General features: G+C 37.0%; 1 protein-coding gene across 3 annotated transcripts in view; it reads left to right on the top strand.

The window, feature by feature from the left end:
* The window catches only part of EPRS1 (glutamyl-prolyl-tRNA synthetase 1), a 37917-nt gene extending 21948 nt beyond the window's left edge, over positions 1-15969 (top strand). The window contains exons 18-34 of one of the 3 annotated variants that reach the window (XM_053973568.1): positions 50-424; positions 1278-1508; positions 2180-2428; positions 2992-3222; positions 3573-3838; positions 4851-4902; positions 5784-5993; positions 6139-6211; positions 6986-7065; positions 7393-7494; positions 8055-8210; positions 8329-8526; positions 8890-9063; positions 11302-11462; positions 12909-12987; positions 15256-15320; positions 15594-15969. In XM_053973568.1, the coding sequence (XP_053829543.1) occupies positions 50-424; positions 1278-1508; positions 2180-2428; positions 2992-3222; positions 3573-3838; positions 4851-4902; positions 5784-5993; positions 6139-6211; positions 6986-7065; positions 7393-7494; positions 8055-8210; positions 8329-8526; positions 8890-9063; positions 11302-11462; positions 12909-12987; positions 15256-15320; positions 15594-15744 (2853 nt within the window). In that variant the 3' untranslated portion in view covers positions 15745-15969. The remainder of the gene's footprint in view (positions 1-49; positions 425-1277; positions 1509-2179; positions 2429-2991; positions 3223-3572; positions 3839-4850; positions 4903-5783; positions 5994-6138; positions 6212-6985; positions 7066-7392; positions 7495-8054; positions 8211-8328; positions 8527-8889; positions 9064-11301; positions 11463-12908; positions 12988-15255; positions 15321-15593) is intronic. The other 2 variants (XM_053973570.1, XM_053973571.1) reach the window with 2 other exon arrangements.
* Positions 15970-16719: the final 750 nt, after the last annotated feature.

The following is a 16719-nucleotide window of genomic DNA, read 5'->3' on the forward strand; positions in this document are numbered from 1 at the left end:
CTATTTCTGTACAAGATTGCATGCTGAATACTTGGCTTTTTTTTTTAAGGCTAGTTCAGCTGTGAAAGGAAAATCTGCTCCAGTTGTTGGTCATGCCTCTACTCCAGCCTGTACTGAATCATCTGAAGGTCACTTGATCATCTACAACAAGGTGGCTGCACAGGGTGATGTAGTTCGTGACTTGAAGGCTAAGAAGGCAGCAAAGGAAGATATTGATAAAGCTGTGAAACAACTCCTGGCCTTGAAAGCAGAATACAAAGAGAAGACAGGCCAGGATTATAAGCCAGGAAATCCTCCAGTATCTGGAACTGCACAGTCATCAAAGCTTGAGACCTCTGGTACCTTGGACAGTAAAGCTCTGTATGATAAAGTAGCAGAGCAAGGAGAAGTGGTCCGAAAACTGAAAGCTGAGAAAGCATCTAAGGTGATGGTTAAAATAATCCTGTGGTTTTGTCTGGGTTTGCATAGCCCATTGTTCCCTCTCTGTGGAGGTGAATGGGTGCTTATGGATCCAGGGTTTTTATAGTGGTTGTCATTTGGACTGGGCTCTGTTCTGTCAAGACTTGTGCTTTCCAATACTTACGTCTTCAGTTAGATTTGCATGACCAAATTTGTACTGGTGAATTCCCATATTCCGTAGGCTGGTGCTGTGAAACATGGACAGAATTTACCCAACAGCAAGAGTTGATTAAGTATCGAAATCAAGTCCTTAAGATTAAAATGCCTTGGCAATTTCTTCATTTGTTTAACTTGGTATGGTCAAATTATGTGACATCACAGGATTGAATTGTTGCTGTTTAGACCTTAAAACGAAGCTCCAAAACCAGAAATGAAAGATCCAAATGCCACAGATGTTTTTGAGACACCTTCCTCTCTGTAACTGTACATAGCAAACATTGCTACTATTAGCTGTGTTATTTCCTTTCTTTCTAATGCAGAACAAGAAGAGAGGGAAAATAACATAGTTTGCCCAGTGGTTAAATAATGTTGATAGTAGTAGTATCTTGATGCCACCATAAAATCTAAATTAATTTATTATTATAATTTTACTTTAGCACAGTTAGGGTTTTAAATCCCTTAAGAGGAGTTACTTTGTTAAAATAGGAAATTAGTAGAGAAAACTTCTCTGAATAACTCTACTAAGTACTTAGGAAAATGGAATGGGTACATATAAAATGCAAGTCTTTTTATGAAAGTATTTATGGTACTCTTGAGAGTCTTATGTCTCTATATCTTTGTTCCTCCCTCTTTCTGCCACATTTCCTTTCTTCTTTCAGGATGAGATAGGTGCTGCTGTGGAAGTCCTTTTATCCCTAAAGGCAGAATATAAGCGACAGACAGGCCAGGAGTACAAGCCTGGAAGCCCACCAGTGGCCTTTGTCCCTCCTCAGTGTTCTCCTGTTCCCACTCCTCCATCCCCATGTCCTGTAGACAGCAAGGCTCTGTACAGCAAAGTAGCTCAACAAGGAGAAGTGGTCCGCAAGCTCAAATCGGAGAAAGCTTCAAAGGTGTTCTACCTGTGGATACTTCTGAGTGGAACAGTGTCTCCAGTGTAGGCTAAAACCCAATGGCAGATTTTGTGAAATTTGAGGAGCAAAACATAAGCTAGTTCCATGAAGTGCTTTCCCAAATTCTCTTGAGCTGATGATATATCTGACTGCATGAATTCTGTGTTAGTGCATGGAAAATAAATAAGTTATTTTTTTAGTCATACAAGATAAGTGAAGCAGGGTATAGGCAGTAACTTGAAAGAAGGGCTGTAACTTGGAGCCAGAATGGCAGCAATAAATTCGGGAATTACCTGATCATGACCAAAGAACCATTATTTTTTCAGAGTCTGTGTATTTGCCGCTATTCTCCAGCGTGCAGCTCATGCATTGCTATAACTGGAGGGGGACTAAGCCACCTAAATGGGAGGCTTTTATAGCACAGAAGTCAGCCCTTACCTGCACTACCTGATTTGGTCCTTTGGTGTACAACTTGTAGGTGTTCTGGCTAAAACATTTTACCACAGAACTTAGTAATAATAGCTTATACTCACAGGATAGCTCTAGAAGTTTTATTACAACAGCTCTGTTAGTGCTGTTCTAGAAAAGCTTGTGTTATCTCAGCTATTGTGTTACACCTCTGTTATTTCTACCCTTATCTGCAACTGCTGTTTTTTTCTCTCTTGCTTCAGGAGCAAATAGATGAGGCTGTGAAAATTCTTTTAAACCTAAAAGCAGAATATAAACAAAAGACAGGTCAAGAGTACAAGCCTGGAAATCCACCCTCAATGCCTCCTTGTCTCTCTTCCACTGCACTTGCATCTCCTGTCTGCTGCAGTAACTTGGCAAGCTGTAGCCTAGTGGATGGCAAAGCACTTTATGATACTGTAGCTGAGCAAGGGGAAGTGGTACGCAGACTCAAGGCAGAGAAAGCTTCCAAGGTACAACAGGCATTAGAGTGAGCAATTGTAATTGTAATCACATTTGGCCACTGGGGGGAAATCTTTCACCAAGCAGTGATCAAGCTCCCCTATCTCCAGGTCATGCATGCTCTGATAAGGCAAAAAAAACACTTTCTGGTGCTGGATACTTTCCTGACTCAGATCTACAAAGTCAAATTAACCTTTCATATCTAGGTGAATAGGCACAAGCATGGCAGATACCGACCTTGGAAAAATGTTTGATATATTTTACTATCTCTTGCTGTATTTGGGACAAGTGACTGTTCAACTATCTAGTGCGCTGCAGCAATAGCAAGACTTCTCAAAACTAGACAGATTCAGTGATGGTTGTGAGAGAGAAACCTGCAGTTTTTTAGGTGCTTCTGTGGGGGGTGGTTTCTGCCTGTATTTCCACCTTGCAAAATTAGTTTTGATGTTAGGTTGTTTTTTGGGGGCTTTTTTGTTGGTTGGTTAGGTTGGTTTCGTAGCATGATAATCAATGCTTCTGGCCAGTTCTCTCTTTAATTCTCACCAGTAAATCTTGCTATTTGTCCTCCACACAGGATCAAATAGATGAAGCAGTAAAACTCCTCCTTTCTCTAAAAGCTGACTACAAGGAAAAGACTGGGCAGGAGTACAAGCCAGGACACCCACCAGCAGCTCAGGGGGCTTTGCCTCAGACATCAAACACAGTAGCCAGCGGTCCAGACACTCCTGAAGCTAAAGCCCTTTTTAGCAAAGTAGCTCTTCAAGGAGATGAAGTTAGGAAATTAAAAGCAGAAAAAGCAGACAAGGTAATAACATATACACTGTAGTGTAAGAATGTAATATATGTATTTAAATCTAAAAATTTCTTTGAAATTCAGTGTGATTGTGGGAATTAGAAATGTACCTTTAAAATAGGCAACATTTGAATTCTGAGATCTGAAACATTTTTTTAAAATTAGATATGCTGTCAGATATGGTCCTTTAAAATGTCAGCACATTAAAGTTAAGTACTGGCTTATGCAGATTTTTCTGCCAACAGTCTGTAAATGTCCATAATGCCATATAGATTTTTTTTTTTCTTTTTTTTTTAAATAGAGCTATATTATTCCAGTGATTTCTCTATAAATTTCTTTTTTTTTTTTTTCTTTTCTTCAAGGAAAAGATAGATGTGGCTGTTAAAGAACTTCTTCAGTTGAAGGCCCAGTATAAGTCTGTTGCAGGAGTTGATTATAAACCAGTGTCTGCTAGTGGTGTAGATGACAAAGATAAAAAGAAGAAAGAGAAGGAGAACAAGTCTGAAAAGCAGACTAAGCAACAGAAGCAAAATGATGGCCCCAGAAAAGAACCTTTGCAAGGACAGAGTGGTAATGAGCGTTCCTCAAATGGATCAGGAGAGGGCCAAGGCCCTAAGAAACAAACCAGGTAAAGATGCAATCTTTAATCTTATTGGATAGAAACATCAACTGTCTACCTCTGTTCAGATTTAGAGTTTGATATGTGTCTCATTTCACTTAAAGTGTGGACATTTGCAAAACAACTGGGTTGATTTTCATTTTCAAGATTGAGCCAAAAGCAAGTCACCAAAGTTTATTTAGTGTCAGTTGTACCTCAGCATCTTGTATTGTTACTGTCACTGAAAAGTTTTTGTGCTTATTATTATTTGCTTCTGTAAATGTGCTACTGTGTCTTGCTCAAAGTTTAAATGTCTTTTTATAGTGTATATTATGCAGCACCATATATTTCCTGCTTCATATACATAAATCATATATTAGAGACAGAGGTGTGATTTTTGTATAGAAATAATGCCAGAAAAAATGTATTTCCCTCCTTTAAAACTTACGTGTTTGTAGAGATAAAAAATCTTTACTTTTGTGTTCTGTCATTTGAGTCTGGCGAGTTTAACCTTCTTTAGAATCCTGTAGTTATATTGGTTATCTTTATTTTGAGGTAGGGTCAATTTTCTGTCACAAACAGTGTGACTGACATTCACATGAATGGTGAATTTGACTTGCATGTCTTTCCTGAAATTGTAGCTACTGGCTAGGTAGGAAATGTTTAAAATAAAGAGTAAAACAGCTTACCCAGAGGTCTGGTTAATCTTAGGTTCTTACTGGACTGCTTACTGGTGATTGGATTTTTTAATTTGTTGATGTGAGGTTCTTTGATATAGCCGTAGTGAGAATTAGAAGTGTTCACACCGTACTAAAAAATTGGAGCCGTTCTTATTAAATATTTGTGTTAGGGTAAGGAAATACTAGCAACCCCCACCAGCCAAAACTTAGCCTTTTGATGTAAAACTAAAACATTCTCTTCCAAACTAAAATATTCTTATTATGCCATACCTCCTGCCCCAAAAGAAAAAAGAAAAGGGTTATGATAAGTTTCATGGCTAAATGCTGAACAGCACAAATCTGATTCTTTTGTCATACCATAGGCTGGGTCTAGAAGCTAAAAAAGAAGAAAATCTTTCAGAGTGGTTCTCTCAGGTAAGTGCAAATCAGTTTGATTTAATTGTTTCATTCTGTTATAAATCAATGTCTGTTTGGGATTTACATCTTTCTGTTTGAGTTTCTTTTTTTTTTTTTCAATCCAAAGTGTTTGCTCTTTTCTATGTCTCATGTTGTTATCATGGTCTTAAATAGAAGTGCCTTGGAGGAAAGAGCTGAATAAATTTAATAAGCTGTAAAAAGGGTGAGTGTCAACCACCCAACCTCATATATATAGTATATATATGATTTTCTTCATTCATACCTGGATTCCTCTTTTGTCAAGAGTAAAAAACTTAATTGAAATTTTAGGAATTTCACAGACATGAGCGTTTTATTTCAGCTGAAGGTGATGCATAACAAAATTTAGTATATGTTGATACGGAACAATTTTGCTGGCTTGTGAGATTGAAAACAACCCAGGTAGAGATGATTAGTTAAGATTAGTCTTGTTATGAGTGATTGTAAGTAGCTGTCAGTGGTGTACATTTCCTGTCAGTAGTATTTTTGCCTGTACTCGAAGGAACAAAAGCCTCTTCTGACATGAGCTGGAGACATTTCTTACAGAGGTGCAGTTTTTGTGTTCCTGGAAAGTAACTATAGTCTCTTACTTGGATTCATGAAATTCAGGTTTAGGTAAGAGTTTACAGTATTCAGACCTGTTATTAAACTTAATGTTTCTGGTTAACCTTCTTTAGGTAACACAAGTGACCTAATATATACTCTTATAGTGACCCCTATAAGAGTATATATCTTAGCTGCTAACAATTTGAGCAGTTTTAAGTAGGAGACTTCTCTTGAATTGCATGACACACACCTGAATTACTGAATGTTCTCTGTGTACAAACTGAAACTTCAGCCTGTGATGAATCTTTTGCAAGGTGATCACAAAATCAGAGATGATTGAATACTACGATGTCAGTGGCTGTTACATTCTTCGTCCTTGGGCTCACGCTATTTGGGAAGCCATCAAAGACTTCTTCGATGCAGAGATCAAGAAACTTGGAGTGGAAAACTGCTACTTCCCCATGTTTGTGTCCCAGGCTGCCCTAGAGACAGAGAAGTCTCATATTGCTGACTTTGCTCCTGAGGTATGCTTCAAAACTTCATTTTAGTCTGACTGTAAGAAAAGCCAACCCCTTAGTCTGCAGCTGTCTATGAAAGTAAGTTTGGGGATAGAGGATTTTTTCCCAAACTTGTTTTGTTTGATTTTTTTTTATTTTCTCCTTTTTTTAGGTTGCTTGGGTCACAAGATCTGGGAAAACAGAACTGGCTGAACCAATTGCTATACGTCCCACAAGTGAAACAGGTGAATCTCTTTTTATGTAGCTTGGCTGTAAACTTATATGTGAAGTTCTGTGTATAGTGTAGCTGATAGACAAGAGTCCCTTCTGAAAGCTGGAAGCCCCCATTTTTCAGAATGTTTTCTGTAACTCCTCAGGAAAATTTTTTAATCTTGTTGCTGCTCATAGCAAATCCACATTATATGTTCCCTTAAATAGACACTTTTAGGAAATGCAGATTTCTTCTGGAATTTTTTCATTAATATCCTGAAGACTGACTTACTTAGTCTGAAAACACATTTGATTATTTGGTTTATAGTGTTAATAAGAAATATTTTTCAACTCATAATTCACTTCAGTTTTGCATGTGTTTTGACTGTAACTGTTACTCTGAGTAATTTAAACAAGCATTTTAAGACCTAAGGCTGGATGAGTTTTTAATTGAGTCAGGTCTAGTGTAGCATCCTGAAATCTTGAGGTCAGGGACTTCCTATTTAAATACACCCAGATGTATTTACCTTACTGTAAGCCAATGATTCAAACCCAGTGTCATTAAATAATAAGCTTTGGATTGTACTTTGACCGGCAGCAAACAAGCTCTTTTGCAGAGACTTGGGATGAATTGGAAGTACTCTGGTGAAAATACTATGTATTAAGACAAAAAAATGTATTTTCAAGGAAATGAAACATAAAAGCATAATTCTCACAGCAGAGAATGTTAAGCTTACATGTAGCAAAAGGAAAAGTTTGACATAAATGTCTTTATTGTGTGGAGACTGAAAGCTGCTTTCTTTTTACAGTCATGTATCCTTCCTATGCAAAGTGGGTGCAGTCACACAGGGATCTTCCTATCAAGCTTAATCAGTGGTGCAGTGTTGTGGTATGTGCACACAATTCTTGAGTACCTCTTCTTATCACAAGTGCAGTGTAGGAAAGGTATTCTCTGTGGACTTGGCATGATTATAATGGTCACAGCACATATTTCAAGGCAAAATTATTACCATGGTTTATATGATATGTTTTTCTCAGTGTTTTTAATAAAACATTCTTTATCAATGTGCATGGTTGGTTGTATTAAGTAGAAATCTGTAACTAGTTGGCTTTTTTATCTTTATTGAGAGCTTTCTAATACTTGCTTATAAATATTATTTTTAAGAATAATTTGACACTTCATAGTGTTAAATTTTTTTTGTTTCTGCCCCTCCAGCGCTGGGAGTTCAAGCATCCCCAGCCTTTCCTTCGCACTCGTGAGTTCCTTTGGCAGGAGGGTCACACAGCATTTGCAACATATGAAGAAGCAGCAGAGGAGGTAAAAGCAAATGCACTGGTGCTTCTCCTTTCAGGAAGTTATTTTACTCCATAGCAACACAAATCTTTGTACTAAGACCTTGAGGACATCTTTTTTTTGAGAGCCCTTGTGAAAAATGCTAAGTTTATTAGAACCCATTTTTTTCTCAGATGTAACCCATTTCTGAGGCTTTAGTCTCTACAAACAATATTGGGAGTTTGAAGAGTTTGATATATAGTGTCTGCTTTCCTTAAAATTATTTTTCTTAAAAATACTTAAAATCAATTTTCCTTAAAAATTTAAATAATGCATGCACGTATTTACTGCTAGAAGTTTTAAAACTTTCTTTGCTCAGTTTTAAAACTGTCTTTTTGTTTTCTGTCATGACTTAGAGTTGTTGCTTTTTGATTCAGGGAAAATAACATCCAAAGTTTAAAGTAATTGAAGAAATCATAGTTTCTAAACAAAGTATTGAGAAAGTGTCAAATTTTTAAGATTTCAGACTCTGTCATCTAAAAATATTTCATGATGTAACAAATGCAAAATACTGAGTAATTCTGAAGATAGTTTGTTCATCATAGGTGCTGCAGATACTTGATCTCTATGCTCGGGTGTATGAAGATCTCTTGGCAATACCTGTTGTGAAGGGAAGGAAGACAGAGAAGGAGAAGTTTGCTGGGGGGGATTATACAACCACTTTAGAGGCATTTATATCTGCCAGTGGAAGAGCTATCCAGGTATTTACCTATTAAAATAATTATTTTTTTCATTAAATACAGGAAGATGAAATATTTAAACTTGCTTGATAGACTTAGCTTTCCATTGAATAGAATTTTCTGTGTGCATCTATTTCAGGGAGCAACGTCACATCATCTAGGGCAGAATTTCTCAAAAATGTTTGAAATTGTGTTTGAAGATCCCAAGAAGCCAGGAGAAAAACAGTTTGCTTATCAGAATTCCTGGGGCATTACAACTCGGACTATTGGTGTAATGACAATGATTCATGGAGATAACATGGGATTGGTACTCCCACCTCGTGTAGCCTGTATTCAGGTGTGTAAAAATGCCTTAAACTGCTTTAGTTTCCTTTCTTGTCTTGGAATTCATGAGCATTTCATAACAGGTAGCTGGAAGACTTAATATAGGATGGAGCTATCTAGTTACAGAGTAGCTGTGTGAAGTTAATACAAATCATTAGGATACTTGCGGTGGACCAGTCCCCTTTGATAGTTCATCCATTTGAAGTAATGTTATCTGTGCCATTAGTATGAAAAGGGAAATGTATCCTTCATTTCTGAGAGCATGAAGGAAATTACTGAAATACAGGGCTACAATATTGGTTTCAAGTTTTTTATAACTATGAGCTAATTTTCTTCTTTTTTTGTAGCATAAAGTACATGTCCTGTTCTATTGCAGGTTGTAATTATTCCCTGTGGTATCACAAACTCCCTTTCTGAAGAGGACAGAGAGTCTCTGTTGAAGAAATGTAATGAATATCGTAGCAGGCTGCTTGCTGTGAACATCCGTGTGCGGGCTGATTTAAGAGACAACTACTCGCCTGGCTGGAAGTTCAACCACTGGGAACTTAAGGTACATTTCCTTCTAGGAGGTGTTTTGAAGCCTAGGTAAGGGGTATATATGAGGTATGCTATGTATGCCCTGTGTTCTGAAGGCAAATGTGTTCTGTAAGTTAAGAATTGCTGCCTGATAATCAGTGATTGCTTTTGTGAATAAATGAAGAAAAGGTGTTTTCCGACTTGTTCTGTTTGCTAGGATTTGCATGTCATTAGGGATTTTCAAACCTTCAGGGCTCTACTTATATATCTAAAAATTTAAATTAGGAACATAAATTACTTGCATTTTTTTAAAATGTGTACTAATACTTCAGTGTGTCCTGACTCACAGCAGAGCCTTCTGTGCATACAGCAGAACAGAGAAGATAGACCTGTGATGTCAGCAAAGAAAGGAGCAATTTTTTTTGTTTCAAAATTGCCATGTTCCCAACATATAGCACTTTAGAGGAACAGTTCTGCTTCCTCTCATATAAGAGGCTTTAATAAAACAGAAATAGTGAGCAGAATAAAACAATGGTAATAATGGAAATTAAAAATTGAATGATGTGTTGAGTGTTGCTATGGAATCATATTTTTATTCTGAATTCAAAATCAGTTTCAGTATCTTAATGTTCAAAGTAACCTGATAGAAATGACCCAAATTGTTCAAAGTTCCCATTGTCTCAAAGTTCTCTTCCCTTTGTGTAACCTTTTTTTTTTAATGGAGCTCTAGTACCATGTTGGAAAAATTTCTAAATAAAATTAGATTTTTCAAGGAGGCACACAGTACAGGGTAAACTTGATGTTTTTCATAAAATCTACTAATGTGTCCAGCATAGTACCTAAACTGCATCTTCAGGCTTATTGCAGGAACAATACACTCATTTTATTGAGTGTATAAGGAATTTCATAGGGTAAAAAATACAAAGATGCTGGAATAAGAAGTACAAGAATTAACAGGAAAATATTTTGCCTTATGTACTTTCCAGCTTACAGACTTCTGATGTTACTTCCTAAAAAAACCAAGTCACTGGTACTTCTTTTGTATTGTCTCGTATTAGTTCTGTTGCTTTCTTGGGAGATCTTTGAGGGACTATGAAGTATTCTGTCACTCAGTAGTATTACAATTAGAAGTATTGGATACTCTCTTCCAGGTTTTTATTATGGAGCCAATGTTTTGTGGGCATAAACTAGAATGTTCAGTTTGAATTGCTTGTTGATAACAGTTATGAATAGCTTTTTATGTAGCTTTGCAGCAGTACTAGATAGTTCATTGATCAGATGGATTTTACTGTATTATTCACCTTTTTAGCATAATTAAGGTAGTGGGGGCAAAGGGAGTGTAGGGAGTCATTTGGAAGCTGTGAACCTGAGGAGATTCCAGCATACACAATGCATAAAAAGCTTGGGTACAGATTTTGATTCTCCTGTTCATCTCTTGAACACTGTGCAATGGTTTTAGCTTATAAGCTTACTGATTGAATTTCCTTGCAGGGGGAACGATCCTCCGGAATGTATTTGCATTCACTCTTCTAATTTTCTGTGAAAGAATGTGGATACTCTGGGACACATGTTAGGATGTAGAGAAAATAAGTTACACGATAGACTCGTAACTGACTCTTTTCAGTAACATGGAAAATCTTTTTGTCTGATGGTATATGTGGGATGAGAAATTACATCTTACCACCAAAGTTTATAAACTTTGATATGATAAACTCTGATTTACTTGAAATTACTTGCTTTGCTAAAGCAATTAGCTGTTTGTAGTGAATTATCCTATGCAATTAATGTTGATATTAGGCTGTATTTAACAGAACTTTTGCTGTTAAAAAAATACCTGTTGAATGCTATTGAAATCATTCTTTGAAAACAGAATTAAATGTATTACTGGGTGAACTAGAACATTATAATTTTTGTAGAAGTCTTAATTGTTCAGACTTAAAAAATCTGATTTGCAATATGTGGGATAACTTAGTGCAGTTTCAGCGGTGCTTCAGTATTACTTCCATGCTGGCACTGATACAGTCTCCAAGCTAGTGAAGCAAGGTAGAAGGCACAAGTGAAGAGAATGTGGATGGGAAAGACAGAAATCATAAAAGCTTTGTAATATATCGTGATTTTTTTTTTCCAAGGAAACTTAAATGTATCAAGTGAGCGTATATGAAGACTGGACTTTAAAACAAAAAAAAAAAAAGGCTCAGAGAGAGAGAAAATTAACTCTTCTGAGAATTACTTCATCACCAGAACGTCTAATTTTTTTTTTTTTCCCATGAAGGGCGTGCCAGTCAGGGTTGAAGTAGGACCACGAGACATGAAGAGCCAACAGTTTGTAGCTGTTAGAAGAGACACGGGGCAGAAGCTGACATTGTCTGAACATGAAGCAGAAGAGAAACTTAAGCAGATCTTGGAGGAGATCCATGCAAACCTTTACAGCAGGTAAACTAATAGTTACAGTAAATGGCTCTTCTAATCACAGATGCCCTTCATCTGTCAGAAGAACTTCTCACGTTAATGGTTTATCTGTGGAGAAAGACAAGTTAGGCTCATCTTCCTGTTTGTGTCATGTAATTTTCTGCCTCTTAAATTCCTTCACATTCAGCGATAGAAGCTGCCTGTTTTTCTTATGAAACGGAAGGTAAAAGGTTGTGAATTTACTTTAAAAAATACATCCACGAGTTCACATGTAATATTAATAAATAAATACACCATAAATAGGTGTGACCCATTGGTCATTATATGACCAATGACCTTAACACTGCCCAAGGAAAGGCAGCAGAGCTGGTAAAGGGTGTAGAGCACAAATCCTGTGAGGAGTGGCTGAGGGAGTGGAGGGGTGTTTCTTCAGGAGAAACGTAAGCTCAGGGGAGACCGTATCAGTCTTTACAACTACCTGGAAGGAGGGTGTAGCCAGGTGAGAGTTGGTCTCTTCTCCCAGGTAACGTGACAGAATAAGAGGAAATGATCTCAGGTTGAGCAGGGGAGATTTAGATTGGGCACTGGAAAAAATGTATTCACTGCAAGTGTGGTCAAGCATTGAAACAGGCTGCCCAGCACAGTAATGGAATACTCATCCATGGAAGTATTCAGAAAACATATAAATGTGCTTATGGACATGGTTTAGTGGTGGGCCTGGCAGTGTTGGCTTAGTGGATGGACTCAATGACCTTTGAGATCTTTTCCAGCCTAAATAATTCCGTGATCCTTTGTACAGGATTCATTTGTGAAAGATGCTTTTGGTGCAGAATTTTGAAAGACACAAAGCTGTCCAAGTAGCTTCAGTAGCTGAAGTTCTGTGTCCAGAAGTGTATTTTAAAACCCTATTGACCTTCACAGGATTGTTTTCTTGTATGCAATCAAATACTTTTGAAACTGTTTTTGGCCCTTATTGCAAATGCCAAAATCCCTCACAGGTCTGTTACTGCCAATTGTTGCTTATAAGTCCACCAAGAGAACAGAGTGTTGACACAGCAGTGTGGCAGATGAGCTTTTCTATTTCCTTCTCTGGTGATCAAAATTGCTTACAGGCAGAATATTTTTACCTAGTTCAAAAGCATCTTGTGATTTAGATTTAGAAGATAATTTAAAAAGCAAAATATACATCTATAGTGTTTATTTCTGTCTGCTTCAGGTCAGTGTTTAACTGATGGGCACAATAGTGTGAATGAGCCCAGTGAAACGTGCAGCAGCCCATCAGCAATTAATCAAAGTTTTACCTCCTTGAGGATCAGTGGTAGAAAGACATAACCTGATTAGGAAGATTCTAATGAATATATAGCTCTTTTTGTAACCTTTTGTTTTGACTGGCTCTGAAAACTCAGCTCATTGGGCCAATGAGTTTATGTGAATAAATCTGCCCTGACTGATTTTTTTTCCTTTTCTTAGAGCATCCGAGGACCTAAAAAGTCATATGGTGGTGGCCAGTAATATGGAGGACTTTCAAAAAGAGCTTGATTCAGGAAAGGTAAGGGGATTTACCACTTCTATTCTTGTGCTTCAAACCCTTTTTATCTCTTACAAATAATGGTTTTATCAGAATATATTTTTAAGAGAGAGTAATGTAAGCATTTGTGTTACAATAACTTCACTGTCATTATTCTAATGCAGTGACAAAACACTTATTAAGTCTTGTATAAAGGTCCAGGTAAGAGTTTAAAGTACAAGTTATTTACGTCAAGGAAGTTTTACCTTTATGACCTGAGTTGAAGCCATTGGGTTCATTAAGAATTACTGCAAGTCAGAAACTTCCTTGGATTTATAGTAAAAACAACCCATCACATGGATGAGTGAGCTCTACTGATCTAAACATCTGTGAAATAGTGTTGAAGTTGAGATGAGAGATTAGGCCTTCAGCACAGAATTGAGCTGCTGTTTCTTTTACAAAGAGCTGCTGACAGAATTTTTTAACCCTGAAGTTCTGTCAGATATCAGGTTGGGAAATTGTTCATGTGTTTAGATTAGTATGTTCAAGAGGTAGGATCCCCAACATTAGTTAGTAAGGTTGTGTATTTTATAAAGAGAGATCGGGGGGTTGTGTATGAATTAGATCCACTCTGAAAACTTCAAAATTCCTGATGAAAAATGTACAAGTGCCAAGACTCTATAAATACTCTGTTAAACTTCAAAAATAATTTTAAGTTATTCCTGGTTAGGCTTGACCTTCCATTATACTATTTTCTTGTATTTCTATTGCACTTATATTTAATTTAGAACAAAATTTAAAGGAATAATGATGAACTTCAGAGGAGGGACTGATTTAGCAATGTCCAGCACTCACTGTTGTGTGCAGCTAGATTTTAGATATGACAAAGAGAATTGAGCTGTTTTTAAAATGCTTAGAATTCTAATGTAATTAAGTTAAGCTTGGAAATGTGAACAAATAATTTTACATTCCATGTTGGATACTTCCACTGTTTTGGTACTTATGTTGTATGAATTTATTATGAGCTGCATATCTGAATGGGAAAAAAAAGAAAAAAATTGCCATTTGGTGTTTGTTTCACTCTCTACCTATTTTTCTTGTATTAACATAATTTTATAGCATATGTATTCTGAATTACTTGAAATTACACTCTGTTAGTACTGACTACTGTTTAAGAGGAAATTTTTTAAGATTAAGTAAATGCTCCTGTTTAATTCCTGCTGCTGTTTTTCCCTTAATGGAATTGCAGACTCTTAGCTCTTTAAAAATGTGCACTCTTTTTCATTTCACTAACAAAAGTTTAATGCAAGAACAGTGTAGTAGAGTGGTAATAGTTCCTTTTTTCAATTGCAAGAAGGTGAAGCTATAAAGTGAAGTCTACTAAAGGTGTGTTCCAGTTAATGGCAAATTGATAATTTTGCAGTGAGAATGTAAATTAGGTGAAAGAAAGATGCACTGAGTAAACCTTATTCACAGTTTGGATAGAATTAAAATGAATGAAGGCTGAATTTAGTAGCTGAGGTTGCCCTCAGCTATCAGCATTTCATGAGTGTTCAAATGTGTGTAAGGGGTGTCTTTTTAGCAGTAATGCTACCTCTTGGTAGCAAACTGAATTTTCTCTGTGGAAGTCCATTAAAAATAAAAAAAAGTCAGTAAAATTGAATATAAAACTAGGGGCAAGAGATGTGCTACAATAGTTAAGAGTTGTACAAGGAGGAATGCGTGACATTATTATTTCAGCCTTACTCTCTCAATTTTCTTCAGTTAAGCTAAGTGAAGGAAACAGCAGGAAGCTGCACACCCACCCTTATGCCCCCCAGAAAAATGTGCTGTTGGCAGTACTATTTTCTTAAAATGATTTATGCTCAGAAAAAAAGAAAATTCATAGTAATGGAATTAAAATGGGAACTTTGTTAGGGCACTGTCTTACAGTGTATAAGGCGAGCATTTGTTCAGTAGTTTGAAAATTTTGAACTTCTCCTGAAAAACAGAACATTTAACAAAAAAGGAATGTTTATACTTTTCACAGAATGTTTATACTTTTCACTGGTTTAAGAAAAAAAATTAAATTTAAATGATGCTTTGGGTTTGTGTAGGATTTTCTGTACTGCACTGTGGAGGGATAACTGTGCTTATCTATTGTTCTGATGAAGAAGAGCTATTCAAATTCAATTGTATCAATTGGAACTTTTCCCAGTTTGAGATCTGTGTATGAGATCTGAAGGTTTAGGAATCTTCCAAAGACAAAGATGATTTTTTTACATGTATAACTGTTGGGTTTTTCTCTCTCCCCTCCTCTCCTCCCTTCAGATTGTACAAATCCCTTTCTGTGGGGAAATTGAGTGTGAGGATTGGATCAAGAAGACCACTGCCAGGTAAAATATAACTGAACTGCAGAGTATTTACCAAGATCAAAATCAAAATGTTTTGAATATAAAACAAGAATGCAGGATATCTTTGGGTACATTTACATACAGACTCTTGCTGTCCTACATAATTCAGTATATTTACATCCTTAGCTCTGGAAGTTTCAGAATAATTAATGTGATTTTAAGATTTCATGTATAACAGACTTCGTTGCGCTTTTATTTTTTAACAGAAATATTTATTTATGAATGCATTTATTTATTAATATCCTTTTGTTTCAGGGATCAAGATCTTGAGCCTGGTGCTCCATCCATGGGAGCAAAAAGCCTCTGCATACCTTTCCAGCCACTCCGTGAGCTCCAGCCTGGAGCAAGATGTGTGTGCAGCAAAAACCCTGCCAAGTTCTACACCCTCTTTGGTCGTAGTTACTAAATCACTAGTGAAAGAACCTTCTCCTTTATCTGTGAATTGAACTTTTTTTAATAAGACTGAAATAGGCCCTTAAACTTCAATCGGTTTTGTGACCTTTTTAAATAATTCAAAGACAAAGCCATAAACCATAACCCAGCTCCCCAATGGTCAGTCTTAAGCTAGCAGTAATTCACAGACTTTTCTGTAAACATCTCCAATAAAATAAAGATGTATTGTGAGCTGTAACATGCTGTGGTGGGTTTTTTCTGTGTTGCCCAGTAGGGAGGAATAGGTATCCTTTGCTTGTGTCTTTTTTTCTGGTTTGGTGCATATATTTCCTTGTACATTGACAAAATGCCTGAAAGGTTGGAGAGAATGTTGTAAAAACTACAGTACACTTTAGCATGCTGACATCTACTTTTTAGATAAAACATCTGCTTTTAATTTTGCCTTCAAAATTTTCAGTAGAGACTTGCAGCTAACCTGTAGGCATAGTAATTACTACCTTTAGAAAACTCCCTTCTGAAGCCAGATCTTTCAAGGAATATTTTCATAAAAACATAAAATCATAAATGGCTTGGAAGGGGCCTTAAAGATCATCTCACTCCAACTCCCCTGCCGTTACAGGGACACCTTCCACTAGATCAGTTTGCTCAGAGCCCCATCCCGCCTGGCCTTGAACAATTCCAGGCATGGAGCATCCACAGCTTCCCTGGACAAACTGTTCCAATGCCTCACCACACTCACAGTCAAGAGTTCCCTCCTAATATCTCACCTGAGCCTGCCCTCTTTCAACTTAAAGCCATTGCCCCTTATCCTATCACTATCTGCCCTTGTAAGTCCCTCTACAGGTTTCTCGTAGGCTCCTTTAGGTACTGGAAGGTGCTCTAAGGTCTCCCTGAAGCCTTCTCTGCTCCAGGCTGAGCAACCCCAAGTCTCAGCCTGTCTGCACAGGAGAGGTGCTCCATACCTCTGGGTCTCTTTATCACCCTTCTC

The sequence above is a fragment of the Vidua macroura genome, chromosome 3 (genome assembly GCF_024509145.1).
Source record: "Vidua macroura isolate BioBank_ID:100142 chromosome 3, ASM2450914v1, whole genome shotgun sequence".
Classification (NCBI taxonomy): Eukaryota; Metazoa; Chordata; class Aves; order Passeriformes; family Viduidae; genus Vidua; species Vidua macroura.